This window comes from Acomys minous (genome assembly GCF_964271855.1).
Source record: "Acomys minous genome assembly, chromosome: 2".
NCBI classification, from domain to species: Eukaryota; Metazoa; Chordata; class Mammalia; order Rodentia; family Muridae; genus Acomys; species Acomys minous.
In genome coordinates this window covers 133,631,502-133,658,195 of record NC_140484.1, presented here as the reverse complement: position 1 = coordinate 133,658,195, position 26,694 = coordinate 133,631,502, and the positions used below count along the sequence as shown (strand labels likewise).

The window sequence follows — 26,694 nt, the reverse complement described above, 5'->3', positions numbered from 1 at the left end:
TATCATGTCCCTTTGTGAGCACTGCACCAGGCTGCCTCCTGAGTTGGCCCTGAGTCTCTTTACAGGAGGGAAAGCATTTGACTTTGAGATGCTCAAGGGCAGAGCTTGGCTGAGTATGGTAGACAGGTGGGTGGAAAACAGGAGGAGCGATCTGTGGACAGACTCGCAACAAGCTGAGCGTTCTGGTTGCACGAGAAACACACTAATGACCACTAAACACCTGAGTGCAGACCTGCCCAACAGCCTGACTTGGTGCCTGGCCCCACACAGTCAGTGCGATGTCCCTAGCCTTCCGGATGAGCACCGCAATCCACCATCACACAGCGGCTTCCAGGAAGAAGGGGCCGTGGAGGCCGTACTCATGGGTCAGCTGGGAGCCGACCGTGAACTAGAGGAAGTGGGGATTCCTACCCTCCAGTGAGTGTGGCTTCTTAATGCCACTCTCCTTCCTTAATGGGCATCAGGGGTGGAGGGTGGCCATAGGGCCCCCTTGTTCCTCATCCTCAGGGGCCAGGCAAGCACAAGCTCTCCCCCACCGTGTCCACACCCACCACAGCCCTGAGACTTGCTACCTGCAAGTCTCATAACCCTTGCAGCAAGAAACCTCCACAGACTGCCTAGCAACAGGGCATCTAGTACTGCTGAGTCAGGGCCAAGAAAGGAGAAGTGAGGTCAGAAAGGCACAGCTTGTGGGAAATCCCCAGGGGAGGGGGCAGCACCCCCTACCGAGAACAGAGCCTGGGGGAGTACCCCCGGAGCCCCTGGGTATATGCTCTTCATTAACAGTCCCAGGTTGCTCCAGTCTCCTGTGCTGCTCGTGGGCCTCAGACCAGCCCTGAGTACTGGGGAATCGCCCCTCCTGGCCTCTGCTCACCATGCTCCTCCTCCTCCGACTTCTACCCACTCACCCTCTGAGCCTCTAAATGTAGCCCCCACACAGCCCATGGCAAAGGTGCCCCCCCCCGACTCCTTCTTACCCCCAAATCTGCTGTCCTTCGGTCCTTTCTCTAGCTAAGGGGCACATGGCCCATCTAGTCTAATTAGCATGCCATTCATAATAGGGGTGGGCACTTGGGACAGCGGGTGACTCATCTCAGCGTGGGTTCTTAGCCCAAGAAGTCTAACCCTAGAGATTAGCGGGAATGCCCAGGGATCCTGTACCCAGGGCCGGGGGACATATAAGGCCCCCAAGTCTAAATGGATGAGATTAGAGTTCACCCATCACTCATAGTGTGAACCATAAACTTGAGGCTCGGCCAATGACCATTATGGGATGACAGGTGCACACAGCCTGTCTTGAGCGCCAATGAGATATGTGGCTGCTCCGGTTTGAGTTTGGGTCCCAGAGCTCGGTCAGTACTTCTGAGCCTCAGTCTCCCCTCTGACTAACCTACAAGCTCACTCACACTGTTGTCACATGTTATAGCACGGTTTCTTACACGGACTGTAGCCAAAGGAGTCATAGGCCCACAGGCTAGGCCACATACTGCGTTATAGCCTTCTCCTTCTCCAAATGCCCTGGGGTTCTGCCCCCTCCCCAATCCTTCGGTCTATATCCACCGCCAGCCAGAGAAAACCAAGGCTCACTTAGAGGGCATGAGGGCTGCAGAGAGGGCAGCCTAAATGTCAAGCCGACTGTGGATTAATTCTCCATCCCCTATCCATTCACTTCCCAGCCCTCTATAAAAAGCTATTCTGAGCCGGGCAATGGTGGCACATGCCTTTAATCCCAGCACTCGGGAGGCAGAGGCAGGCGGATCGCTGTGAGTTCGAGGCCAGCCTGGTCTACTAAGGGAGTCCAGGATAGTCAAGACTACAAAGAGAAACCCTGTCTCAAAAACAGTTAAAAAAAAAAAAAAGCTATTATGCAGTCTATAAATATTTACTTATTTGGGGCTGGAGAGATGGCTCAGCAGTTAAGGGCACTGACTGCCCTTCCTGAGGTCCTGAGTTCAATTCCCAGCAACCACATGGTAGCTCACAACCATCTATAATGTGATCTGATGATCTGATGCCCTCTTCTGACCTGCAGGTATGCATGCAAGCAGAGCACTGTATACATAATAATAAATAACTTAAAAATATTTCCTTATTTATCTTTAAATCATATGTTTGTGCACATTTGTGTATAAGTGTGCACATATGAGTTAGTTACCTGCGGAGGCCAGACAATCCCCTGGAGTTCCAGGTGATTGTGAAGCCCCCCCCCCCCAAGTGAGTCCTGTGAGCTGAACTCAGGTCCTCTACAGGAGCAGTATGCATTGTTAACTTCTGGGGCATCTCCACAGTCCCAAGCAGTCTATTAACATACTTCAAAGCCTTCGCATACTGCATTCCTTTCATCTCAAAATGAAAGTGTCTAGTCAAAAGATGTACTCTTTTGGTTTAAAAGAGTATTCTTCCTTAAAAGACGGACATCCCACATCCTTCACCTCTACTGTGGGCTTTCCCTCACGCCTCAAGATTCTTAGGGCCTTCCTTGGGGCTCCCCCAGCCTCCATGCTACTTTATTTTTAAGATTTATTTAAGTTTATGTGTAAATGTGTATCAAAGTGCACCCCATGCATGCAGTGCCCTCAGATGTCAGAAGAGACATCAGATCCCCTGGAACTGAAGTTACCAATGGCCTGTGAGCCACTATGTAGGTTCTAGGAATTGAACCTGGGTCTCTAGGAGACCAGCCAGTGCTCTTAACGACCGAGCCACCGCTCCAGACCACCTCCACACGTCTGACCATTCTGCACGGCTGTATCCTTCAGTGTTTGGTTCACTGAGATGACCTCAGAGGCCAAAAGACCCAGACTACATCCCACACCTAAAATATTCCATGGGCCTTAGAGAGAGAGAGACCCAGGCCAGTGCTATGACGCTCACCAGCACAGCTGCAAGAAGAGGCCAGGCCCAGTGATCTGGGAACATCTGTCTTTCCTGATGTCTCCTTCCAGCAGTGAACTTTCCCAGCTGCCCACTTCCTCCTCAGCAGCTGGGGCCTTACTCCCGCACTCCTTGCTTCCTCCATGCCACTTCTGTCCTTCCTCCTCCACCACCAGCTGCTGCCATGCATCCCCGGCTCTGACCCTGCCCACGTCTGCCCAGGTTGCAGCGCACAAAGCTCTTGTCAAGCCTCCTTTGCTGGACCGGAGACCTGCAGCCTGCATGTCACTTCACAAGGAGGGGCTGCAGCTAGTACGATCTCAACAGCCACCTTGTCAGCATCCTGCTCTAGAAAGGCTGCAGCCCCAACCCACCCTCACCCTAACCTAGAGTTCAGCATGCAACCAAGGCCCCGTAGCCCTGGGCACGTCTTTTTGGGCCAGGGGCTCCCCTTGCTGAGCACCGCCGTGAAACAGGCTTCTGCTGGGGCTTTTTACACGGACTGACCCCAAGCCATCAATTCCCTTTTGCTTAAAACATGCTTCTCCCTTCAGGAAACACACCCAAACATTCACCCCCTTTAGTTAATACAGCCTGCAGGGTACCGGACAATACTCCACTGCCTGACCCCTGCTGAGCTGCCCCACAGATCAGTCCTGCTATGGTGGGCAAGAGGCAGGTAGCATCTACATGCCATTCTGCTCCGTATACGCCCTGAGTCTGGCCCTACCGTCTCCCTGAGGACAAGAAGAACAGGTTGGCCCACGGCAAGCTTTCAGACAGGGCCCCTCCCCCACCACTTCTGGTGCCCAGTCCAAAGTAGAGGCCATTATGTGTCCCTAGTGACCGAGGGGTGCTGGGTCCATTAGGGATTCCCGGTAACTGTCAGGAGGGGAGGTTGACCTTGTAGTCAACAAGTGCCCACCAACCACCAACCCTGGCCAACAAGGGAGAAACTACACAAATGAAGTGCCAGCCCTCTGCAGGTAGGTCCCTGTCACCTAGGGCTGGAAGTAAGGAGTTTAGACAGACAGCAATCTTGAATTGGACAGTGCAACAAGCTAACCTAAGTCTCCCCCCAAGGTAACTGCTTCATGGTAGAGGGAACTGGGAACGGATGCCAGGACAGAATGGGTGGGCATCAGAGGCCCAAAGGGCAGGGATACCTGCTACACATGCACAGGGGAACAATCTGTATGGCGGAGTCTGGCAAAGAACCAGAAAACAGGGACTGGAGATCCCCAGTAGATCTAGGAGAAGCTGATGAGGAGACACAGAGAGAAGGAGGAAGAAAGGGGAGGTGTTATAAAGGGGCAGCAAAAAACCAGGAGGAGTAGAGAAAGGAAAAGAAACGTCTAAGCAAACCAAGGGGCAGCGGAGCACCCTGGAAAAGCAGCTCAGAAAGTGACAGGCAGACAAGAGGGACTCTTGTCCTCCCAGACCTCCCACCTGCTCACCCCCCTAGGCAGGGCTCCCCCTCACTCACCCTCGGAGGTCTGTTGACTCCTGGGCCTAAGAACTCCTGAGGCTCCAATCAGGTGAACCAGTGTGTGCCCTGGAAGCCTATGTGGCCAGAATCCCTATTGTCAGCTATGTCTGAGTCATGTTCCCTTGGAGGTGTGAGCCCCAGGTATGTCTTTACACACCTGTGGGTGGTGTCTCTGAATGTGTGTAAATCACTTCTCAAAGTATGTGTGTGTGTGTGTGTTTCTAAATATAATCATAAATTTGTGGTGGGGGTGGGGTGGAGCGTGTGAGAGGAGAGAGAGAGTGTATGAGTGTGTGTGTGTGTGTGTGTGTGTGTGTGTGTGTGTGTGTGTGTGTGTGTGTGTATCCAGCTCTGGTCTTTGCTTCCTGCTCTCCGATTCTCTCCCACCCCCTTCAGCCTAGGCCAACACACTTCCTGAAAACACTGAGGGAGGGAGAGAGAAAAGTCACCCATAATCCCCTGGGGCAGACACTTCCTCCCCGCCCCTCAGGCCACTTGAGCACGCACACGGCACCGTCCAAACAAAAATGGGAGAAGGGAGAATCAGCCCCGTCTGCCGGTGTCCTGAGGCCTCACAGGGTAGAAGTCCAGGAAGGCCTGACTGCAGCTATCCCTTACGGTGGATCTCCCCGACCCCAGCCGCTGAAGGAGGCCCAAAGAGGCTGCAAAACAGGCTTTCGGAAGGGAACAGTTTCTGCCCCAGCAACAGGTGATCTGTCTGCAGAAAGAGCAAGGATTGGCTGGGTTGCAGGGCACTTGGGGTGTAGAAGGGAAACTCTGCAAGGTGTGACCCCAGGCAGTAGCTGCCAGCGCTAGGCAAATACTTCCTTGCTCTCAAACATTTCTAGATATCCAAGTACCAGAAGACGAAGCTTAGACCTGCAGAGTGTTAGAAGGGGCTGTGTGGAGTGGTTCTGGGACCCTTGATTTAAAAAAACAAACAAACAAACAAACAAAAAACCGATTTCTCTGTGACCCAGAGAAGGGAGTTCTGAGGGGTTTGTCTCTGCCGCCTGAAGCAGAGTGGACACAGACGGACGTGGACAGGAGGCAGGATCTGAAAGCTTGGTTTTTCCCCTGGGGGAAGGGTGGCTTTGAGCAAGTCGCTTGCCCCACCCACCCCTCAGCCAGTTCTCTGTCACTGATGGCCACAGGCTGTATCACAGATGTGGAGGTGAAAAGTGGAGTCTTCCCAGGCCACATGGGAGTCTGGCTCTGAAAGCCCTTAGCCTGGCCAGGCAAAAAGGAGAGAGCCCTACCCTTGCTTGTTTTCTAGCAGCTTACAGCTTTTCTGTGGCCTTGGATACCATCAGCTTCTTATGTCCCACCAGCATCTGTGAACGCGTCTCCTTCCCCAGACAGGGGAGATAACACGAACTGGGGGAAAGGGCTTGCAGTGGTGAGCTCACTGCCCTTCAGCTCTATGACCAGTGACAGCTGTGTCTGCAGACACCCAAGCTCAGCCCCTGCTGTGTGAAAGCTCCTCGCAGCACTGGCCTTTCACCTCCATGACATATACAAAGGGCCCATCACGTACTCCTCGCCAGAGCTGAGGATTTGACGGTAAAGGAAACTGACAAAGATCCCACGGCCCTAGGAGAGCTGACATTCTAATGGCTCTTGGCAGCATATGTGCACACATATGTGCACAGTGACTCACACTTGACAGTACACAAACAATAAATGTGCCAGTTCACTTACCCAAACAGCATCTGCACACTATTTTTTTTTTTTTTTTTTTTTTTTTTTGGTTTTTCGAGACAGGGTTTCTCTGTGTAGTCTTGGCTGTCCTAGACTCACTTTGTAGACCAGGCTGGCCTCGAACTCACAGCGATCCGCCTGCCTCTGCCTCCCGAGTGCTGGGATTAAAGGCGTGTGCCACCATCGCCCGGCCAGCATCTGCACACTATTAACAACGTAATCTTAGCAGTGCAATCCCATAGCAGCAGTACCCTCTGGCACATGTATGTGCACACTCAGCCCTGAAGCATCACACACACAGAGCCTGTCACCCCTGAAACTGTACAGATCCCTGTACCTATTAGGATCAAGTGCAGCCACCTGCAGAACCAGCACAAACATGCAAAGTATACAGATATGCTACCATCCTGAGGCTGGCCAAGTGTGTGCATGCGTGTGTGTGTGTGTGTGTGTGTGTGTGTGTGTGTGTGTATGTGTGTGTGTGTGTGTGTATACACATACACATCTGCACAGACAGGCAGACAGCAAAACATCCATAGGCATAAAATAAAAATGAAAAAATAAAATCTAAAGACTTTGTATATCCACAAGCTGAGGACTGTAGATGCCCATGACTCTTAATGTCACATCCTCAGGGCACAGGACTCCAGGCCTGGCGCCACTCGACCCTAAGGAGTGCTCCCAAACTGTGGGGGATCAAAGAAGACTCTTTGCAACCTATGGTCCCACATCCATGGATTCAACAAACTGCAGACCAAAATACGTGAAGCGAACCCCCCAATCTAGGCTGACAGCATGCAGATTTTCCCCTTGTCCCCATCTCCTAACCAATGCAGTGCGGTAGCTACCGCACAGATTTGCAGTGCCCAGAAGATTTGCAGTACACGAGATAGGGCTGGAGACGTAGATCAGTGGTAGAGCACATCCCTAGCTCGTGCAAGGCCCTGGGTTTGACCCCTTAATTAAGCACAGAAAAACAAACAACAAAGCCAACCAACCAACTACAACAACAACAACAACCAAAGCAAAAACATGGAGGGTGCACACAGGTTTCTTGCAAGCACTACACCATTGTATGACACACACACACACCCGAAGCCTATTGAGGGGCCAGATGCTTTACTTAGGGGCTCTGACTCCCGTGTTCAGTCTGTAGCTCTGAGAGTGCAGCCTTGTATCCTGGGGCCCAGAGCCATGGATATAATTTTTATTCTACTCTGCAGGTTTCCTGAACATGACTAAGTGTCAGGGGAACCACAGAGGGCCCAGAGAGGACAGACAGAGCATCAGGCCTGGAAGGCCGAGGGTGGGAACCCCATCCTTGCTTTTCCCTGATTTGCTTACACCTTTGACTATATAGCCTAAAATCCTATCCCAGCTGAATTCTCCCCGTTGGCCTCTTCTGAAGGCCTCTCCATTCACAAAACATCTCCAGAGGGTGGCCCTGGTTGGGGAGAAGGAAGGGGAGAAGGGAAGTGGGATGGTGAGTTTAGGGTACTCTGAATTCAGAGCAACTCTGAATATGCTCGCCCCCCCCCCATAAATTTTCTCCTTTGTGAAGGAGAATGGCCACTAGGGGGCGCAATAGACCAAGAACCATGAATCTCTAGCGTGGCTACAGGGCCCTGATCCAGGAAAGGACACCTTCTTGCGCTTTCTTCCATCAACTGAAATCTCATAACTTTAGACTCGGCTTGGTCTAGAAGGTCCCCTGCCTCATTGTTCCTCTCCAAATGGAGAAAACCTCCCAGACTTTTCCCACAGGAGCGTGTCCCACCCACTCCCCTCCCTTCCAAAATCCAAACGATTGTCATTACCCCCTAGCATTTGGCACCCTGTCCTTAGATGTGTCTCTGGCTGGCACCAGGGCCAACAGCTGGAAGGGAGGAAGAATAATTGCAACGTGCAGAGAAAGAGGGAAAAGTCTCAGGAAAGCAAAGAGGAGAGGAGCCAGGGAGAGGAAAAAGAATCCTGAAGGGGAGGCAGAGAAAGCGGACTGTGGCTCAGGCGGGTCCTGGGATCTGGTGAGATTTGTCAAGTACAGCATTGGGGTGGGGGGAGGGCGATGGGGAGAGACAGGGAGTAGTACAACAGACAGAAGCACCCCAACTCCACAGCACACCCCAACTCCACACCTGAGCCACCATCCCACTGTTGCAGCCTTCTCCACACCTCAGCTCCTAGCGGCACGGTTACACCCTGATCTCCAGAGCATCTAACAGGCCAGGTGCCCCAGTGAACTCAGATGCTCCCCAAACTTTCTTCTGTTACTGGGCCACCCTCAGTGATGGCACCACCACCCACTTGTGGGGACAGACCCGGCTGGGGGGGGAGCCACTGTGGCTCCCCCGTCCTCTCTGCACATACATCTAGGTATCCTTAAGCTCTGGTCATCCTTGGGCCCAGGCCTCACCCCACTCTGCCCTGCTCAGTCCTGGCCCTGCTCCCTATTTTCTAAGCTTGTGTCCCCACAAACTGTCAGTCATTCCTCCAGTCCTGGCCCCCCTATACTCTATGGCCTTCCACCCACCAGCAGTGATGTCACTCACCTGGCCTGTGGGTGGGGGGGTCCAGTGCGAGGAGGTACAGGAGGAACGCTCTGCTCTACAGAGTGTCGCTTGGCAGGCAGTGGGGGCAGCACAGGGTCCGGAGCAGCTGTGGATGGGGGAGTGAAGCAGGCAGGTGGGAGGCAGCTCCTGCGGGGAGGAATCGGTGGGACGGCAGGTAGCCCTTCATCTTCTCCAGCTGTGGGTAGCGGCTCGGGTGGCGTGACAGGCACAGGTGGCGAACGGAAGATGTGTCGCTTCATGGGCACAGGCCGTGGGGCAGGGCGAGGTACAGGGGCCGGAGGTGCATGGGCACGGAGCAGACCAGCCAGGATCCGGCGGCGGTGGCCAGGGAGGTGCATGCCCATGTCCAGCAGGCCAGCATCAGTGAGGCCTTGGCATTCGGTGGCCCACAGCAGTCCATGCTGCTCAAAGAGTGTCGTGTACTGCTCCAGATGCAGAGCCCGCAGCCACTCGGCCACTGACAGGGTGGCATCGCTGCTCTCTGCCATGGCTTCTGGCAGTAGAAGGCCCAGAGCCAGGCTCAGACCTGAAAGAGAAGGTCACAGTTGAGAGAGGCACAGCAACCCAGGACCCACGGCCAGCAGTGTCCCTCTGTGAGATCCCATACTGTGCCAGTCGGCGCCCTGAGTGTCATCATCTCAAATGCAGAATTCCAAAAGATGAAAGCCATTAATCCTCAAAGATGAAAGCCTTGAATGCTGAAATCTAAAATCCCCAGATGACATTCACGCGATGCAAGTTCTTTTCTTCTGTTAGTGGTGGCTTTGGTGTTTTGGGACGGGGATTTGTTACATGCCTCTTTGACTCTAGCCTTGAACTAGCCCTAAATTCACTGTGTAGCCCAGGTTAGCTCCTTCCTTGGTTTTCTGAGCACTTAGGTAATGCGTATGCACCACAATGACCAATTTAGGGTCTATCCTTGCACATCCGCACTGTACCATATACCAGGAGAAGCTGCGCACTGCCAGGCCTTACTGAATAACCCCGCTTTTCCCCTCTGTGGGTCCCTGTGGCTCTAGCAGCTAGCTCAAGGTCTCTGAGCATGTCAGATCCTCTACAGTCTTCACACTCCCCCAACCTACAGTCTCAGCTACTATTGTGAGACTGGCAAATGGCATGGTTGGCATTGGGCAAGACACCCTGTCCCCACTCTTCTCTGTGAGGGCCAGGCCAGAGCCCAGTCCCTCTGAGGCACCTGTCCCTAGGTGAAGGTCAAGCTTGGAGACTCGGTGAGCACACGTGGGGTCAAAGGGCACCACTGCTGATCTCTCATCACGCTCTATCTCTGCACCATGTCCCTTAAGAAACTGGAGTGCAGCGGGGGGTGTGGTGGCACATGCCTTTAATCCCAGCACTTGGGAGGCAGGTGGATCGATGTGGGTTCAAGGCCAGCTTGGTCTACAAAGTGAGTCCAAGACAGCCAAGTCTACACAGAGAAACCCTACCAAAAAAAACAAAACAAAACAAAAAACAAACTGGAATGCTCAAGAAGGGGGGAAAAGCCCAGATCACACAGTCTCTGTGTCCTGGCCTTCTGGGTAATCTCCTCTCTTGCCACCAAGGCAGAGAAAAAACAAACAAACAAAACATTCAGTTGTTCATGCATTCATCCATTTGTTCATTGACTCCAGTCATCAAAGCAGCCTGGCATTGGACGGTGGGAATACCCCCTCACACCTGGCACTGGACAGTGGGAACTCCCCCTCACACCTAGCACTGGACAGTGGGAACTCCCCCTCACACCTGGCACTGGACAGTGGGAACACCCCTTCACACCAAGACCTCAAGAGCCTCTTTCTGCTGAGAGTCAGAGGAAGACAAGAAGCAACTAACAGATTCAAAGAGTGAAAGTAGCTGGTCATCGCTACAGCACAGGGCAATAGTAACAATCAGCACTGGGCTTACTTAACAGGCTGAAGCTTCCTTAAACAAACCTTATATAATCACAAAATAATTTTTTTAATTCCAATTATAGGGGCCTGGAGACATGGTTCAGAGGTCAAGAGCACTCGCTGCTCCTCCAAAGGACCAGCAACCGCGTTGGATGGCTTACAACCACCTATAACTTTAGTTCTGGGGGATCCAGCGCCCTCTTCTGGCTTCTGAAGGAACTACATACCTGTGGCATATATACCAACAAGGAGAAACACACACACACATACACATAAATTTTTAAAAAGTTTGAAAAAATATCCTGTTACAATTAGGAACAATACAGCAATTTCATTCCTGTGTTTGTTATCCTCATTGTTCTAGGCAAGAGATTGAACATACAAATCAATATAAACTATCCAAGGTTGCTCACATGCGTTTTGAGATGGGAGCCTCGGAAACTTCCCTGAGAAACTGTCATTAGCACTAATATGAGAGTTGAGAAAGATCACTGAGTTCAAAGTTCAACAGAAACCAGCACTTCTGTTCAGCAACCAGGTAGGAACCAGGATGAAAAACCCTACCCTCAACAGCCTCACAGAACGGAAAACACCAAGAATAAGCATCATAAGGAAGCCAGGCTGTGGTGGTGCACACCTTTAATCCCAGCACTCGGGAGGCAGAGGCAGGTGCATTGCTGTGAGTTCAAAGACAGCCTGGTCTACAAAACATGTCCAGGACAACCAAGACTACACAGAGAGACCCTGTCTCGAAAAACCAAAAACCAAAACAAAACAAATAAACAAAGAAAAAGCATAGGGAATATACACACCTCAGTGCGGGGCCGAAGCCGTGTACTACGGGGCCGATCCCCTGCTAGGGTGAGAGAGTAAGAGACAGAAAGACCCAGGAAGCTTAAAAATGTTCTCACACAAAAGAAGAAAGCAGGCAGGCAGGTAGAAAAGCTACATGAATAAAAGTCTGAGGTGTTACTCTGGGGGTAGGGGAAGGGGACTGCATACCGGGCAGGAGAGTTTGCTTCTCTGGCTGCTGTTCCTAAAGACCCAGATTTGATTCCCAGCACCAATTTGGTGGCTCACAGTGTCTGTAACTTCAGTCCCTCAGAATCCAACAACACCCTTTTCTGGCTCTCTCAAGTACCAGCTACACGCAAATAAAATGACCTGTCCACATAGAAAGGTGTAAGCTCTGGATAGGCAGTGTGACAAAAGCATTAATTCGCGTGTCTCAGGCTCACTGTGCAGCTAAGGATGCCCTCCGCCTTTGGCTCCTCCCTCCTGCTCCCTCCACCCCCTCCCTCCCCACCACAGCCTGTTACACAATGCTGAGTATTGAACCTAGGGCTTTCTGTATATGAACTGGACACCCAACCCACTCAGCCACATCTCCAGTCACACCCTACACTGTCATCAAATGTCATGTGACAGTACATATGAATTAAGCTACTCGGCATGGTGGACCCATTATAAACAAAGTGGCGTCCCAGCACTTGGGAGGCAGGCAGAGGCAGGTGGATCTCTGTGAGTTCAAGGTCAGCCTGGTCTACAGAGTCCAGTACAGCCAAGGCTACACAGAAAAACCCTGTCTCAAAAAAAAAAAAAAAAGAAAGAAAGAAAGAAAGCCGGCTAAGCAAGCCAGGAGGAGCAAGCCAGTCCAGTCAGCAGCCCCCCTCCGTGGCCTCTGCATCAGCTCTTGCCTCCGGGTTGCTGCCTTGAGTTCCTGCCATGGCTTCCCTTCATGATGTAAGCTGTCAGATGAAACAACCCCTTTCGTCTTCTTCAAGTCCTGTTGTTTATCACAGCAACAGACACCAAACTAACAGAGAGAGAGAGGAAGGATGCTGTGCGGCGGTGGGGAATAGTCTGAACAGAGAAGTTAAGAGGAAGAAGCACACACAGCGTTTAAACACAGGACAAGGAACTCCAGGAGACGCGGGGGTAAAACTCGACTTTCCACCCATCACGTTGCCAACACAAACAGCCCCGAAAAGACACAGCACTGGTCCTGGGGTAGGTCCTCCTCCCTGACTGGCGGAGGGGGGGGGGTGCTTCCAGGGAGAACAATGTCCCAGTCACCAGAAGAGCCCCTCTGCTGCTGCCCTTTGACCTACCCACCCTAGGTCAAACACAAATATAGCCATTTATCCTGCAGCGTTCCTGGCACCCATCCAAAGCAGCGTATAGGAAGGTTATCAGCTACTGAACTGTGTGTATTATCCAAGATGGAAATCACCGAAGTCTCCATCAGCCGGGAAATGGATGACTAAATTAGCAGGGCAGCCGTGCACTAGAATGCCAAATGGCTATGAAGAGGAGGAAGAGCCTTTCACACTGACAAGAATAGACTCCAAAATCCTGTTACATGAACAAGAAAACTTCCAGAAGAGGCTCGCAACGTTCTGCCTTTTACACGGAAGAAAAGCCAATAACAGTAGCAATAAATGGAGTGCCAAGCCAGGTGCATCCACACGATTAAATGCTTGGATGCGTCTCCACAGAGACAGGAGGCAAGGCCACACCAGGGAACTCTCCTCAAAGGAAAGAAGTTAAGAGCTGAGGGGTCATGAGGGGACAGGGACAGAGACACAGCTCATAGGACCTAGAGCTCGTGTCGTTTGGATGATCTTTTGGGGGGAAAAGAACACAAGAATATCTTATTTTTGAAAAATTAACTAAACACATAACCTTGTATAGACATTGCTAGCGTCCCTCTCTGAATCTCAGAACAGCCTTGAACCCGAGACTTTAGCGCCCCCCCACCCCCGCCCGCTTTGCCACCCTCCCCCTTCCCCGGCACGGAAAACTACTGGGATGTGGAGAAAGAATATTCCTTTTATGTATTCTGTCACCTGCTGTTCATTATGAGAGTTTTAAAAGAGCAGCCGTGTGGTAGGAAGACATAAACAAAGGCACGCGGTGCAGGCCAGGGTGAGGAAAGTCTTCCAGCGCTGAGCTAGAACCTGAAACAACTTACAGGCTGAAGTTGGGCTAAGGCTCTAAAATGTAGATAAAGGTGGTAAAGGTCAGTCCAAGCACAGAAGCAAGGTGCAGAGCATCATTATACAAACATCCAGGCCAAAGGAAAACAAAAGCAAACAAACAAACATCATTATATAAACATCCGGGCCAAAGGAAAACAAAAGCAAACAAACAAACAAAAAACATCCGGGTAAATACACAATAAGCTGCATTGGGGCTGGTTCGCAGCAGCAGCACTGGCGCACGCCTTTAGTCCCAGCACCAGGGAGGCAGAGGCAGGTGGATCTCTGGGTCAAGTCCACCCTGGTCTACAGAAAGAGTCCTTGGACAGCCAGGGCCACACCAAGAAACTCTTGTCTTGTAAAACAAAACCAAACAAAGCTATATTCGGGGAGAAATGGCTGCTGGGAAAGACAGGATCCTTTTAGATCTTTCTTTTTGATTTTTGTGCCACAAGCGCCACAAAAATGAATTCGAGTTCGAGAGAGTGTGGGGCTCAGCGGGTAGAGGTGCTTGCCACAAAGCCTGAGGACCTGAGTTCAATCCCTAGGGCAGAAGGAGGGAACAGACTCCTGCAAGGTGTCCTCTGACCTCTGACCTCCACCAGAGAGTGAGTGAGCACAGCAACACGCACGCAGAGAGTCAGACAGACACACACACAGACAGACAGACAGACAGACAGACAGAGAAAGAGACAGACATAACCAGACCAAAACCCAACAAGCAAGGAGGAGACACCAATCACTTTGCACCTAGCAAATCAGCCTGGGGCCACCTCCTCTCCTCTCAGAGCCCCTCAGGGAGGCCTAACCAAGCTCTCAGGCCTGGCCTTCGACCCACAACCTTAGCTCCCCAAACAACATATAAAACCCCAGGTCTCAGCCTCCCTGAAACTCTCACCTCAGGATCCCAGCTCCCCACTTACCTGCCACCGAGGGCACCTGGTCCTCCAGAGAGGTTGTTCCTAGTCCCAAGGGCTCCTCATGGTGCTCTGAGGTGGAAGCTGCAGGGACAGAGAGGGGAAGAGGTAAAGAGAGAGCACGAGAGCAGGCAGAGAGAAGGCTCCGGGGCACCAAGACACTGGCCATGGAGTTACCACAGAATGTCCTTCCAGAAGACAGGGCATGAGGTGGGAATTGGTGAGGTGCTTGTAAGAGGTGAGCTCAAGGTTGCTGGTTCCCTGGTGGGGACCCCCAGTGGTGGGACTGGCTCCAGGGGAGTCTGGCAAAGAGACCACATCAGGGAGGGAGGCAAGGGGACATAGGATGCTTTCCTGACAGGAGAGCTAGGGATATAGGAACACAAGACTCCACTAATCTGGGCGCCACAGAATAGGCTGAGACAGAGGTGGGACACGTGTCATCTGGGGTGAGGACATGAGACTCGAAGGGCTGAGGAGAATGAGTCAATATGGGGTTTCCAGAGGAAGAGAGAGCATGGTCCTGCTGCTCGTAAGGCCCAGGTTCTGTGAGGTGCACAGGCCTCTCCCTGGGGCCCAGAGCAAAGTCAGGGCAGGAGTGTCCTTGTCACAGCAGGTTCTGCACAGTGGCTGTGGGTACTCACAACCATTCGTTTATGCTAAGTAGACTCCACAACTGTTACTGCTTAGAACAGGGTTCAAGACAAGGACACGGAGCCAGATGTGCTGGTACACATCTGGACATCAGTACTTGGAGGCTTAGGCAGGAGAGTTGCTATGAATAGGGGCCACCCTGGACAACAAGGCAAGTACCATGCCAGCCTGGGCTACAAAGTTAAACCCTGTCTCAAAACAAACAAACAAACAAACAAACAAACTAGCACTTCCCTCAAAATAACAAGGAAAACCAAGGTGCTTTATGTGAACGTGGGTGTTTGCGAGTGCAGAGTGCACAGGGCTGTGAGGGTACTGGTGCAAGTGCACGCAGGGGTGTGTGGAGGCCAGGGTCAACCTCAAATGTCACTCAAGAGACAGCTGCCTCCTTTTTTGAGACAAGGTCTCTCACTGGGACCTGGAGCTCACTAATTAGGCTATGTCACCTAGCCAGAGCCCTGCCCCCTGGGGTCCTCCTGTATGGTGTCCCCTATGTGTCCAGCACCGTGTTCAGCTTATTAAATGAAAGGATGCAACCCAGGTCCTTGAACTTATACGGCACTTCACAGTCAGCACTCGCCCAAGGGACGGGGTTTTAAAGTGAGCATTTTATTTTATTTTATTTATTGGTTTTTCAAGACAAAGTCTCTCTGTGTTAGCCTTAGAGCCTGTCCTAGAGTAGCTTGGTAGACCAGGCTGGACTCGAACTCACAGCAATCCGCCCACCTCTGCCTCCCGAGTGCTGGGGTGAAAGGCAGGCACCACCACGGCCAGCTCTAAAGGTTCTATTTGTTTTATGGTTATAGGTATTCTACATGCGTGTATGTTGGTGTACCCCATGCATGCCGTGACAAAGGAGACAAGAAGAGTGTCAGGTCTCCTGAGACTGGAGTTACAGACATGTGGGTCTTGGGAATCAAACCTCGGTCCTCTGGAAGAGGCCCTATAGAGCAGCCAGTACTCTTAACCACTGAACCATCTCTCCAGCCTCTATAACAAATGTTAAGTAACCGGTCTTCTGGCTGAGAGTGTTGGCCCAAACGGCAGACTTTCTCAAAACTGCTTTAAAAAGACAAACAGCTGGGCAGTTGTGGCGCACACCTTTAATCCCAGCACTCAGGAGGCAGAGACAGGTGGATCACTGAGTTCCAGACCAGCCTGGTTAACAGAGCGAGTTCCAGGATAGCCAGGGCCACATGGAAAAACTCTGTCTCAAAGAAAACCAAAAAAACCAAAACCAAAACCCAAAACAGCAACAACAAAAGACAAACAGTGCATTATGCCCATCGTCTCTACACTTGAATTCATTTAACCTTCACCGTGACCTCTAAGGCACAAATAGCTATCTAGAGATGGAGAAACTGGAGTACAGGACGTTGAGTGACTTATCTACGTCACAAAGCTAGGAAGGCGCTGTCTCCACACTCCTAGGCCTGCCCTGTCCAACACAGCAGCTGGCACAACCACAGACGCCGTTCCAACACCAGAAATGTGGCCCCCAAGACAAGAAGCATCAAATCCTGAACATGGGATTTTGAAGAGAGTGAAAGAAGATAAAAGAGCGTAAAATATCTCAATGTTGATTACATGATAAATAATAATATTGGGGAAATTTAGGTTTAAAATACTGCTAAAACAACATGAAGCTGGAAACGGCGGTACTTGGGAAACAGAGGCGGGAGGATGAAGAATTCACCAGCTTTGGGTACACAGCGAATTTGAAGCCAGCCTGGGCTACAGAACACCATGACTCTAATAACAGTGACGGTATTTAAAATTTTACAAACAGGGGCTAGCTAGATGACTCAGCCGTTAAGAGCATTTGCAGCTTTTATAGAGGACCTAGGTTCAGTTCCCGATACCCAAATGGCAGCTCACAACTACCTGTTAGCGCTGGTTCCAGGGAACTGGACGCCCTCTCCTGGGTTCCTCAGGCACCAGGCACACATGTAAGTACAGGTACATACGTGCAGGCGAAACACTCATACTCGGAAAGTAAAATTTTAAATGATAGATAAAAAATGTTATCACTCTTATTTGTTTTGTTTTGTCTGGGATCAAACCCAGGTCCTTGCACAGGCTAGGCAACGCTTCTACCACTGAGGCGGCTGAGTGCTGGGATGACCAAAGTGTGCCAATGTGTCTACTCTCATGCTCATGTGTGTGTGTGTGTGTGTGTGTGTCTGTGTGTGTGTGTCTGTGTGTGTGTGTCTGTGTGTGTGTGTGTCTGTGTGTGTGTGTATGTGAGAGAGAGAGAGAGAGAGATGCTGTAAGTGAATGCGCACGTGTGACCATGCGCACATGCATGCCATGATGCATGTGTTGAGATCAGAGAGCAACGCTGGGCATGTGTCCCTTACCTATCACCTTGAGACAACGTCTCTCATTCACCACTGTATCCCAGGCTGGCAGCTTGGCCCTACTTCTCCTCACTCTCCACAAACTTCTAGAGTGTCTGTCTGTACCTCCCATCTTCTGGTGGAGCACGGCAACACCCACACACGCACTACTGCATCCAAGTTTTGGGTACTCGGAGGACAATCTGCAAGAACCTGCTCTCTCCTCCCTCCACGTCACAACCTGAATCCAGGCCGTCAGACTGAGGGAGCAGGGACCTGGGCCACCTTGCCCAGCTTTTTACCTGGGTTCTGCAGAGCTAGATTCAAGTGGTCAGGCTTGCACACAAAGCATTTTAGCAATAGAACCAGCTTCCCACCTGCTCTTCTTGCACTGTCTATCGGGTGAGGTAGCTCTCCACTCTTAGCCTCTCATAAGCGAGAGTCCAGTATAGCGGGGTGCCTGCCGCCGCTGCTGACTGAGGAATGGTCCAACCTCATCGTTGCTGGACAGGCTGAGGCTGGGAAACAGGAACCCAGTGCTCTCCCTGAGAAGAGCCTGGCCTCTCTCAAGTTCCTATTACTGCACTAAAGGGCACTGGGCAAGGTCAGTGTTCTTCAAGGAGCTGAAAGCATCACCCAGAAGCTTCCAGAAACTTCAGGCTGGACCCTGCCACCCAGGAACCACAGCCTGGGGCCCTCACCAAGCTAGGTCAGGGTGGCTTCCCAGAGGCAGCTGTCCCTGACAGAAGTCTGTGGTAACCATTGTTGAGGCGGGGGAGTACTGGTAACACCATCCTTTCTTTATTGAAAATCGTGGGGTTTCATGTTTTGCTCATCATGGATTTTTGACATGGGTTTTCACTCTTTAAACAGCACCAACATATCATATGCCTCGTGGAGCCTGTTAGCACCCAGGCCTCGCCTGCTCTGCTCTCACAGAGACTCTGCCGAGGAAGTATTGTCATATAACACGACCACACCCACAGGTGAGGGGTCCACCCCACACCCCAAGACCCAGCCAGGCTTGCATAGCCACGGCATCCCATCTCTGCTCTTCCCTTCAGTATTGCTCAGCTGGACCTGCCACCTGCCACCTGCCACAGTTGATGGGGCTCCCCATGCCCTGGAAGGCTGCAGTCTGACCTTGCCACTTATAAATGAAGAAATAAACACCACAGAGAGGAAGTGACTTGCCCAAATGCTCAGTGACAAACCCCCAAGCCCTGGCCCCATCCACAACTCTTGTGTCACTTACTACATCAGCATAAGCCTGACACAGGGAAGCCCCCAAAACAGTCAGCTGACAATGAATACATCAAACCCTGCCCCACCCCAGCCCCCACCATCTGAAGTTGCTAACCCTTGCCAGCCAGTCTTTCCTCGGATCTGGCTTGATTCCCTCTTGCTGGAGCTAAAACTTTCACACGTTCAGTAACCTCATCAGCCCAGCCCATTTCTGGCCCTGCACAACATCTCCTGGTCCCTATCATTGACCAGTGACACTAACGTCCCAAAGTCAGCAAGGTAGAAACAGCCTTAACTTCTCTTCCTCTCCCAAGTGCCACTGTCAGCCCAGCCCCTCCCAGTTCCCATCTCTCATCTCCAGACCTGGAGTCTTACCCCATGTCACATCGGTAATGTGGACACTTACCCAAGTCCTCTGCTGTAGCCCACAGAGCCTTTGGAGAACGGGGGGCTGCCTCAGGGAAGCGAGCAGGAAGGCTCCTGGAGGCCACCTACCCTGGGCCTCAGGGGTGGGGACAGGAAGGACACTGTTCCATGCAAAGGGAACTGAATGTGCAAGGCCGGGGGATCATACAAAAAAAAAAAAAAAAGGACTGAGGACGCTGGAGATGAGAGAGGCCACCCCAGAGGGTTGGGCAGCAACTTGCAAGGTCACTTGTGAGCCTGCTGGCCCAGTGGGTGTGCCTCTCTGGAGGCGGCCCTTTGTCTTCTTTGCATTAAGATTTGCAAGAGTGATTCTGGCTCCTCCCACTCTGAGCTCAGGGAGGCCCAGTGGCCAGGTAGCCGCCCTTGGTTTTTTTATCCGCTAGCCCAGGGCTCTCTCCTTCAAGTTCAAAGCAAGAAACAGACCTGGAGAGAGGGGAAGGGAAGGCATCCCCAGGCCCACTTGCAGCCCTCGCTCTGCTATCGTCATCTTCTTTCATAGGCCTACCCCTGGCCCAGCACTCCAGGTTTCCCAAACCAGGCAGCTGGATGGGGACCCATGTCTAGCCCTCAGGAAACCCCTCAGATCTATCTCCACAGGAACCACAACCACACATCCATCTGAATCTACAAACCACACCCCACAGTACCACACAAACACGCCTCCCTACCTCCCGAGGCCACAGGCCTCCAACTCACCCAACAGTTACTGGGTAGAGAGACCCCTTCTGCCACCAGCCTGTAGAAACCACACTCCTATCAACAACCCATGAGCACATAACTGCCCCAGAGCCTCCACACCAGTGCCCGAGTCCCACACACCTTCCCTAAAACCTTGACACGCCCAACATCCACCCCACGCATGCTTGGTCCGGTAGCCAGGTAATACCAATGGCAGAGCTACTGTCCTGGGCACCAGCTGCTGCCACATGTGTCCACAGGACTCTGAGCTTCCACTAGCAGGCAAAAAGCCTTGGGAGATACTTCCTGTAGCTATGAGGAACTGAGTGGGGGCTGGGCTCCCAGCTCAGAGGGTGCAGAAGTGACACCCGCCCACGTAGCAAGGGCAAAGGAGACACAGCCAAGTGGACCCCTGGACCAAGAAGTTATTTCCTGTGTCTCAGAGACTGCAGGCTGAGGCATACCAGGCCTCATGAAGGCCTTCTATGGCTTCCTGCACTATTCCGAGCTGTATCTGCCCTACTGACTCTTCCAGGCTCCAAGAACGTCCTGTCAATCCCATCTGAGGTGGGGGCCTGCGTTCCTGGGATCCTGAGTCCCTCCCAAGCCTACAAGGACACAAGTGGCCCCCAAGCTTGGCCCCCATCCCCCACCAGGGATGCAAGGCAAGGCTAATCCATTTGGCTCTGCTGCCTGCTCGAAGGCCTAAGTATTATCCCATCCCACACTAGGCCACAGTTTTCCCTCTGCTAAGGGAAGGTAGGTCTCTGCGCTTGCCCACCAAGCCACGAACCCAGATGATTGTGACACATCACATCCGCCATGCACACCACCGGCCAGACTTTCATCTTCTGCTCGCTCTGCCTCAGTTATGGCAGTCACTTCCTGTCCCCGGTCCTAAGGTCGTGGCTGGTCCTGACTGGACTCGGTGTTTGGGCTTGCAGCCAGGTTCTAGTAAAGACATAATGTTCTCAGGTTTCTGTCATCAGTGAGTCTGTCACCCCAGCACCAACGATGATCTGTTGGACTTTGTTCCAGACACTTCTGCTACATGGAACTCACCCCCCTACGCACATTGGCTGATAACTCAGGGACTCCATTCTCCATCCCACACAGCTCCCTGCTGTAAGTGAACTGCTATCCCTAAACTAGGTGAGGGCTCTTAAACAAATTAGAAAAAGGTGCCCCTTTCCCCTGAGCCCTGCGGCAGGATGCAGCTCAGCTTACAGAGGACAGGCCGAGACCAGTCCTCTCTCCTGGCTTTACCACGGCCCTCCACCAGGAATCCTCAGACAGAGCAGAGCATGGACGCCCAGCCATACATAATCTGGCAAAAGGCACAACTGGGTTTTTGTTTGTTTGTTTGTTTGTTTTTGTTTTTTTTGGGGGGGGTTCCTTTTAGGTGTTTTGAGACAGGGTTCTCTGCAGCTTGCTTTGTAGACTAGGCTGGCCTTGAACTCACAGAGATCCACCTGCCTCTGCCTACCAATTCTTGGGATTAAAGGCATGCACCACTACCATTGGCTAAGGCACATTTTAACAACTTTTTGTTTTGTTTTGTTTTAAAATTGTGTTATTGCTTCTGCTATTAGAAAGGGGACTGTGGATGAGCTCAGTGGGAGGGCACTGCCTGGCACACGGAGGCCTTTGGTTCAATCCCCGTTAAGAGGAAGGCGATTTCTTTCTTTCTTTCTTTCTTTCTTTCTTTCTTTCTTTCTTTCTTTCTTTCTTTCTTTCTTTCTGGGTCTCATGTATCCCAGGCTGGCCTCAAGCTGTCTGTGGCCTTGAACTTCAGATCCTATCTCCACCACCTGAGTGTTGGATGACAATCACACACCACCACCATGCCCAGTTTACAGGGTGCTGAAGATCAAACCCCAACCTCAAGCATGCTTGGCAAGCATTCTACCAAGAGAGCTTCATCCCCCAACCATGATGTGTGTATTTTACATCACTAGAATTGAATTCAGAGCTGGGCATCATGGCCGCATACTCTATAAATCGAGTCTAGAGAATGAAGAGTCGGAGGCCAGCCTAAGCTAGAGTCCAGTCTCAGCTACCCTGCCTCCAAACTGGACCAACAAACAGGGCTGGAGAGATGGCTCAGTGGGTAAAGCACTTATCACGTAAGTGTGAAGACCTGAGTTCGAATCCCCCCAAATACATGTAAAGTTAAGTGTAGCAGTAGCATGTGTCTGTAATCCCGGCACTACTACAGCAAGATGGAAGGCAGAGACAGGAAAACTCCTAGAAGCTATCCTGGTGTACGCAGTGGTGAACAGCAAAAGACCCTGCTTCAAACACGATGGGAGTAGGGGATGTCACCCATGGTTGTCTCTGAACCTCCACATACCTACTGCACCCACACTCATACATACAAGCACATGCGCACATGTACACACACACACACACACACACACACACACACACACACACACACACGAGACCTCAAAAATATTTTTTTAAGTAAAAAGCAATGGGCCAGTATGCTGGCTCAGCAGGTAAAGGTGCTTGCCATGTGAGGGAGGCCTGGTGACACGTTCATCCCTGGAAGTCAGGTAAGGTAGAAGGACAGAATGAGTTCTGTATAGCTGTCCTCTGATTGTCACATGTATCCTGTGGTATGCGTGTCTCCCTCATGTATCATCTTGCATGTACATACACTATAGTAAATAAATACATTTAAAGAAAACAAATAAACAAAAGGGGAGTCAAGGCAGCTTGTTCTCGGTACCAAATATAAAGTAGCATCACTCCCTTGTGACTTTTAAGTATAACACAGTGAGACTTGGTTTGTTCTTGTTTTAACTTTTGCTGTTATTTTTTATTTATTATTTATTATTTTATTTCATGAGCACTGATTGGTGTTTTGCCTGCATGTATGGCTAGGGGTGCCGGATCCTCTGGAACTGGAGTCACAGACAGGTGTACCTCCAGGTGGGTGCTGGGAATTGAACCTGGGTCCTCTGGAAGAGTAGCCAGTGCTCTTAACCACTGAGCCATCTTCTCCAGCCCTTTGCTGTTGTTATTTTGAGACAGGCCTTCCTATATAAACAACCCTGGCTGTCCTGGAATTCGATGTTTGCCAGACTGCTCTCAAACCAGTGACAATTCTCCTGCTTCTGACTCCTGAGTATTTTGGATTACAGAAGTGCCCCACCACACCCAGCAATACATAGAGAGGTGACTGGAGGAACTATCATATATGAAATTGCTACTGTCCTGGGCCAGCTGGCCTAGAGAAGGAGACTCACATCCCCTCCCACTCCATCTTGCACAGCGAGGCTGGGCCTGCTAAACCTCTACACGGAAGCAGAGGCCCATTAGTGAACACCAGTCTCTAGGGACCCTTGCTTTGTCCTCCAGGACAGCATGTGACCCATCACGGCCTCCAAGCTCATCCAGGGCCCCCTCATGCCCAAGCTCCATCCTAGAAGGAGGTCACACAGAGAGAAAGTGTAACGCTCTGAAGTCCTTCTCTTGCAAATCAAAAAAGCTCAAAGTGCCGGGCATGGCGGCACACGTCTTTAAATCCCAGCACTTGGGAGGCCGAGGCAGGTGGATCACCATGAGTTCGAGGCCAGCTTGGTCTACAAAGTGAGTCCAGGACTATATACACAGAGAATCCCTGTCTCGAAAAGCCAAAAAGAAAGAAAGAAAGAAAGCTGAAAGTAAAAGAGCTAGTTTTAGGCCGTGTGACAAAGTGCTACAAACCGTTCCTCTTGTACCCCAACATGAACCCCCTAAATGGGCTCACTCTGATCCCTAGGCATTCCTCACAGGCATGCTTCTGATTCAAGCTCCCCTCATATTTCCCCAGGCCTTTCTGGTTTTGCTGCAGATGGAACCCAGTATCCCACCCCCCATCCCCCCACCCCCCCACACGCCAAAGCCTCTAGCAGAGCTATAGCCTCAGCCCTTGGCTGGACCCTACTTATCAGAATCCCTGTCTCTGCCTTTTCCTCTCCTGCAGCATAGCTCAGAGCCCACTGGGCCAACACGGTATCAGGCAGAGCAGGTTCCAACTGCCCCTGCACAGCCATGGTCCCAAGCCCCCTCCCTTTCCAGCTCTCTCTGTTAGTGTATACCCAAGGGGGCCCTGGTACTACATTGGGCAGCTGAGCACGGCCCCACCCACCACCACCCCGGCTTCTGTTATAGCTGCGCTTTCCTGGAGGGCTGGGTCTTCTTGCCCCTACAAGGGCATGTACTGCCCAAGGTGGCACAGCGTGATTCCTGTGACCGCTGCACCCTCCACCCAGGGGACTAAGAGACTAAATGGGGTAGAAACAGGAAGCCACTGACCACAGGAGGGAGGGAGGGCACAGGATTGACCACAGGATTACAGGCAGCAGGAGGGACAGACCAGGATCACCAGGGCTTATGTTGTAGGACCCTCAGGGTGTACTCTGGAGGCTGAAGGCCAGCACTGGCTGCATGGGCAACCTACAGCTCCTGTCTGTGAGGAGGGGACTCTGGCTCTCTGTACACAGAACTAGTAACCCCAGGAAACAGACCCAAACCTGCCATTTCCTTACACGGTCCCCTAGAATGGAGATAAGTAGGTCCCTTGCTGCTGGCACCTGAAAGTGAAAGCTGTCATACTAGAAGGCTCAGATGGCTGGCTGGGTGGCTGGGCAGGGGCTGGGAGCGGAAGAGAGGGAGATAGGCAGCAGCCCCACAAGCGTGTTAGCCTCCAATGCGATGATGATGATGATGATGTTGATGATGATGATGATGCAGCGTCACCTCAGCTTCCCTGAAGGAAGACTCATCGCTCTGCCTCCCCTCTCCAGCCCTTGTCTAAGCAGGGGGCGGGGGAGTGGGGTCAGGGGGCATTCTGTCCTATCCTTCATCAGTCTTCCTGCACAGAGTACTCAAAGACTGGACATATGGAGTCCACACTGACCAACAAGCACCCCAGAACCACGCTGCATGCCTACCCAACAACCCTCACACCCTACCCCAGCACCCACACTGCATGCCTACACAACAACCCTCACACCCTACCCCAGCACCCACACTGCATGCCTACACAACAACCCTCACACCCTACCCCAGCACCCACACTGCATGCCTACACAACAACCCTCACACCCTACCCCAGCACCCACGCTGCATGCCTACACAACAACCCTCACACCCTACCCCAGCACCCACACTGCATGCCTACACAACAACCCTCACATCTACCCCAGCACCCACGCTGCATGCCTACACAACAACCCTCACACCCTACCCCAGCACCCACGCTGCATGCCTACACAACGACCCTCACATCCTACCCCAGCACCACGCTGCATGCCTATCCAACGACCCTCACATCCTAGAAAGCAGGTGGTGTAACCGACTTTACAGATGAGTAAAATGAGCCTCAGGAAGGTGAAGCAAACTCACTCAAGGTGACATCAAAGTCAGGATCTAAACCCAGGGCTTCCTAGGCCCTTCTGCCCACTCTTATTTCCTCAGAAGGGAAGTAAATGTGCAGATGGGCAGGCCCAAAGAGGACACAGGAAGAGCAGGATGGAAAGAGAAAGATGGCAACAGCAGGCTAAGCGAGGCCTTAAAGGACACCCAAAGACACTCATCCAGAGCACAACAGTGGTTTAATTAACTCCTTTAATCCCAGCACTCGGAGGCACAGGCAGACAAATCTGAGTTTGAGGCCAGCCTAGTCTACAGAGCTAATTCCTGGACATCCGGGACTACACAGAAAAAAATTCTGTCTCAAAAACCAAACCAAACCAAACAAACAAATAGATAAAAACACTCGCCCCTACTGTCCAGACAGTGGTAAGTGACAGATGGCCCGAAGGGACCCAACACACAGACTCAGTGGCAGAAAAATCCCTACTGCTGCAAAGCATGAGCATTCCCTTGTCCTGTTTTTTCCTTTCTTTGGTGTGTGTGTGTATGTGTGTGTGTGGTGCGTGCGCGCACCCACACATGCAATGCATGCATGTGGAGGCCAGAGAGTTTATCAGGCATCCTCCTCATTCACTCTCCGCCTTGTTTTTAGGGACAGATCTCTCATTGACCCTGAAGCTCACCAATTCACTGACTGCCCACTGAGCTCCTGGGATCTGCTTGCCTCCATCTACCCAGTGCTGGGGTCATAGATACACAGCGCCAAGTCCAAATCTTTTCATGGCGCTGGAGATCTGAACTCGGGTCCTCATGGATCCACTCCCCCAGGCACTCGAGGCACTCCAGGCAACCGAGCTGGCTCTCTAGCCCCCAGGGAATTCTCAGCTGCTCTGAAACAGCTCTGTTTTCTGTACCGTATCTATCTATTTTTCTTTCTTCCTTCCTTCCTTCCTTTTTGAGGGGTACAGAGGGAAGAGGTGTTCAAGGGTTTTTTTTTGGAGGGGGGGCAGGGATTGTTGTTTTGTTTTTTTTCCCAGTGTTTGCTGTTTAGCCTGGGCTGGTCTAGTACAGACAGCAAGCATCCTCCCTCAGCCTCCAGAATGCAGACTCACCACACACAAAGCAGTGGGACAGCGTGGGCAGGGCAGGCTCTACAGATGGCTAGGCTAAGCTCAGGAGCCACCCGGTGAGATGGCAGAGAGCTGGGCGAGGCAACTATTCAAGGCAGAAGTGTGGGAATCTCTCAAACATAAGGTCCTGGGATCTCCTGGAGCCCTCTGCAATGCAGCTGGGCCCAACCTGTCAAGCGAGGCTGCCCCAGCCACTTCCTGCTGGGGAGCTTGATAAACACTTCTGGGGAACCCACACGCAGGAGAAAAATGCTGGCTCACACCACCTATGCTGCCCACTGCCTACCTAACAGGGCCCTAGAGCAACTAACATCTAGCTCCCAAGAATCCGAGTCCGGCCGCCCTTCTCACAAGGCAGCACATGCCTCTTCCCTGCCTGCCTACCCTTCACTGCCACCGCAGCTCACTGTCCAGAGCTCAGGCGCTATTCC

The 26,694-nt window shown here is 51.9% G+C and overlaps 1 protein-coding gene across 5 annotated transcripts in view; it reads right to left on the bottom strand.

Moving 5' to 3' along the window:
• ARAP1 (ArfGAP with RhoGAP domain, ankyrin repeat and PH domain 1) overlaps positions 1–26,694 on the bottom strand; it is a 63,669-nt gene that overhangs the window by 28,418 nt on the left and 8,557 nt on the right. For 2 of the 5 annotated variants that reach the window (XM_084772938.1, XM_084772937.1), the window contains 2 exons: positions 14,431–14,508; positions 8,614–9,160 (listed from right to left, as the gene is read on the bottom strand). In XM_084772938.1, coding sequence (XP_084629064.1) covers positions 8,614–9,122 — 509 coding nt within the window. In that variant the 5' untranslated portion in view covers positions 9,123–9,160; positions 14,431–14,508. Of the gene's footprint in view, positions 1–2,874; positions 3,174–4,360; positions 4,784–8,613; positions 9,161–14,430; positions 14,509–19,068; positions 19,209–26,694 lie in introns of those variants that run through there. The other 3 variants (XM_084772939.1, XM_084772941.1, XM_084772940.1) reach the window with 3 other exon arrangements.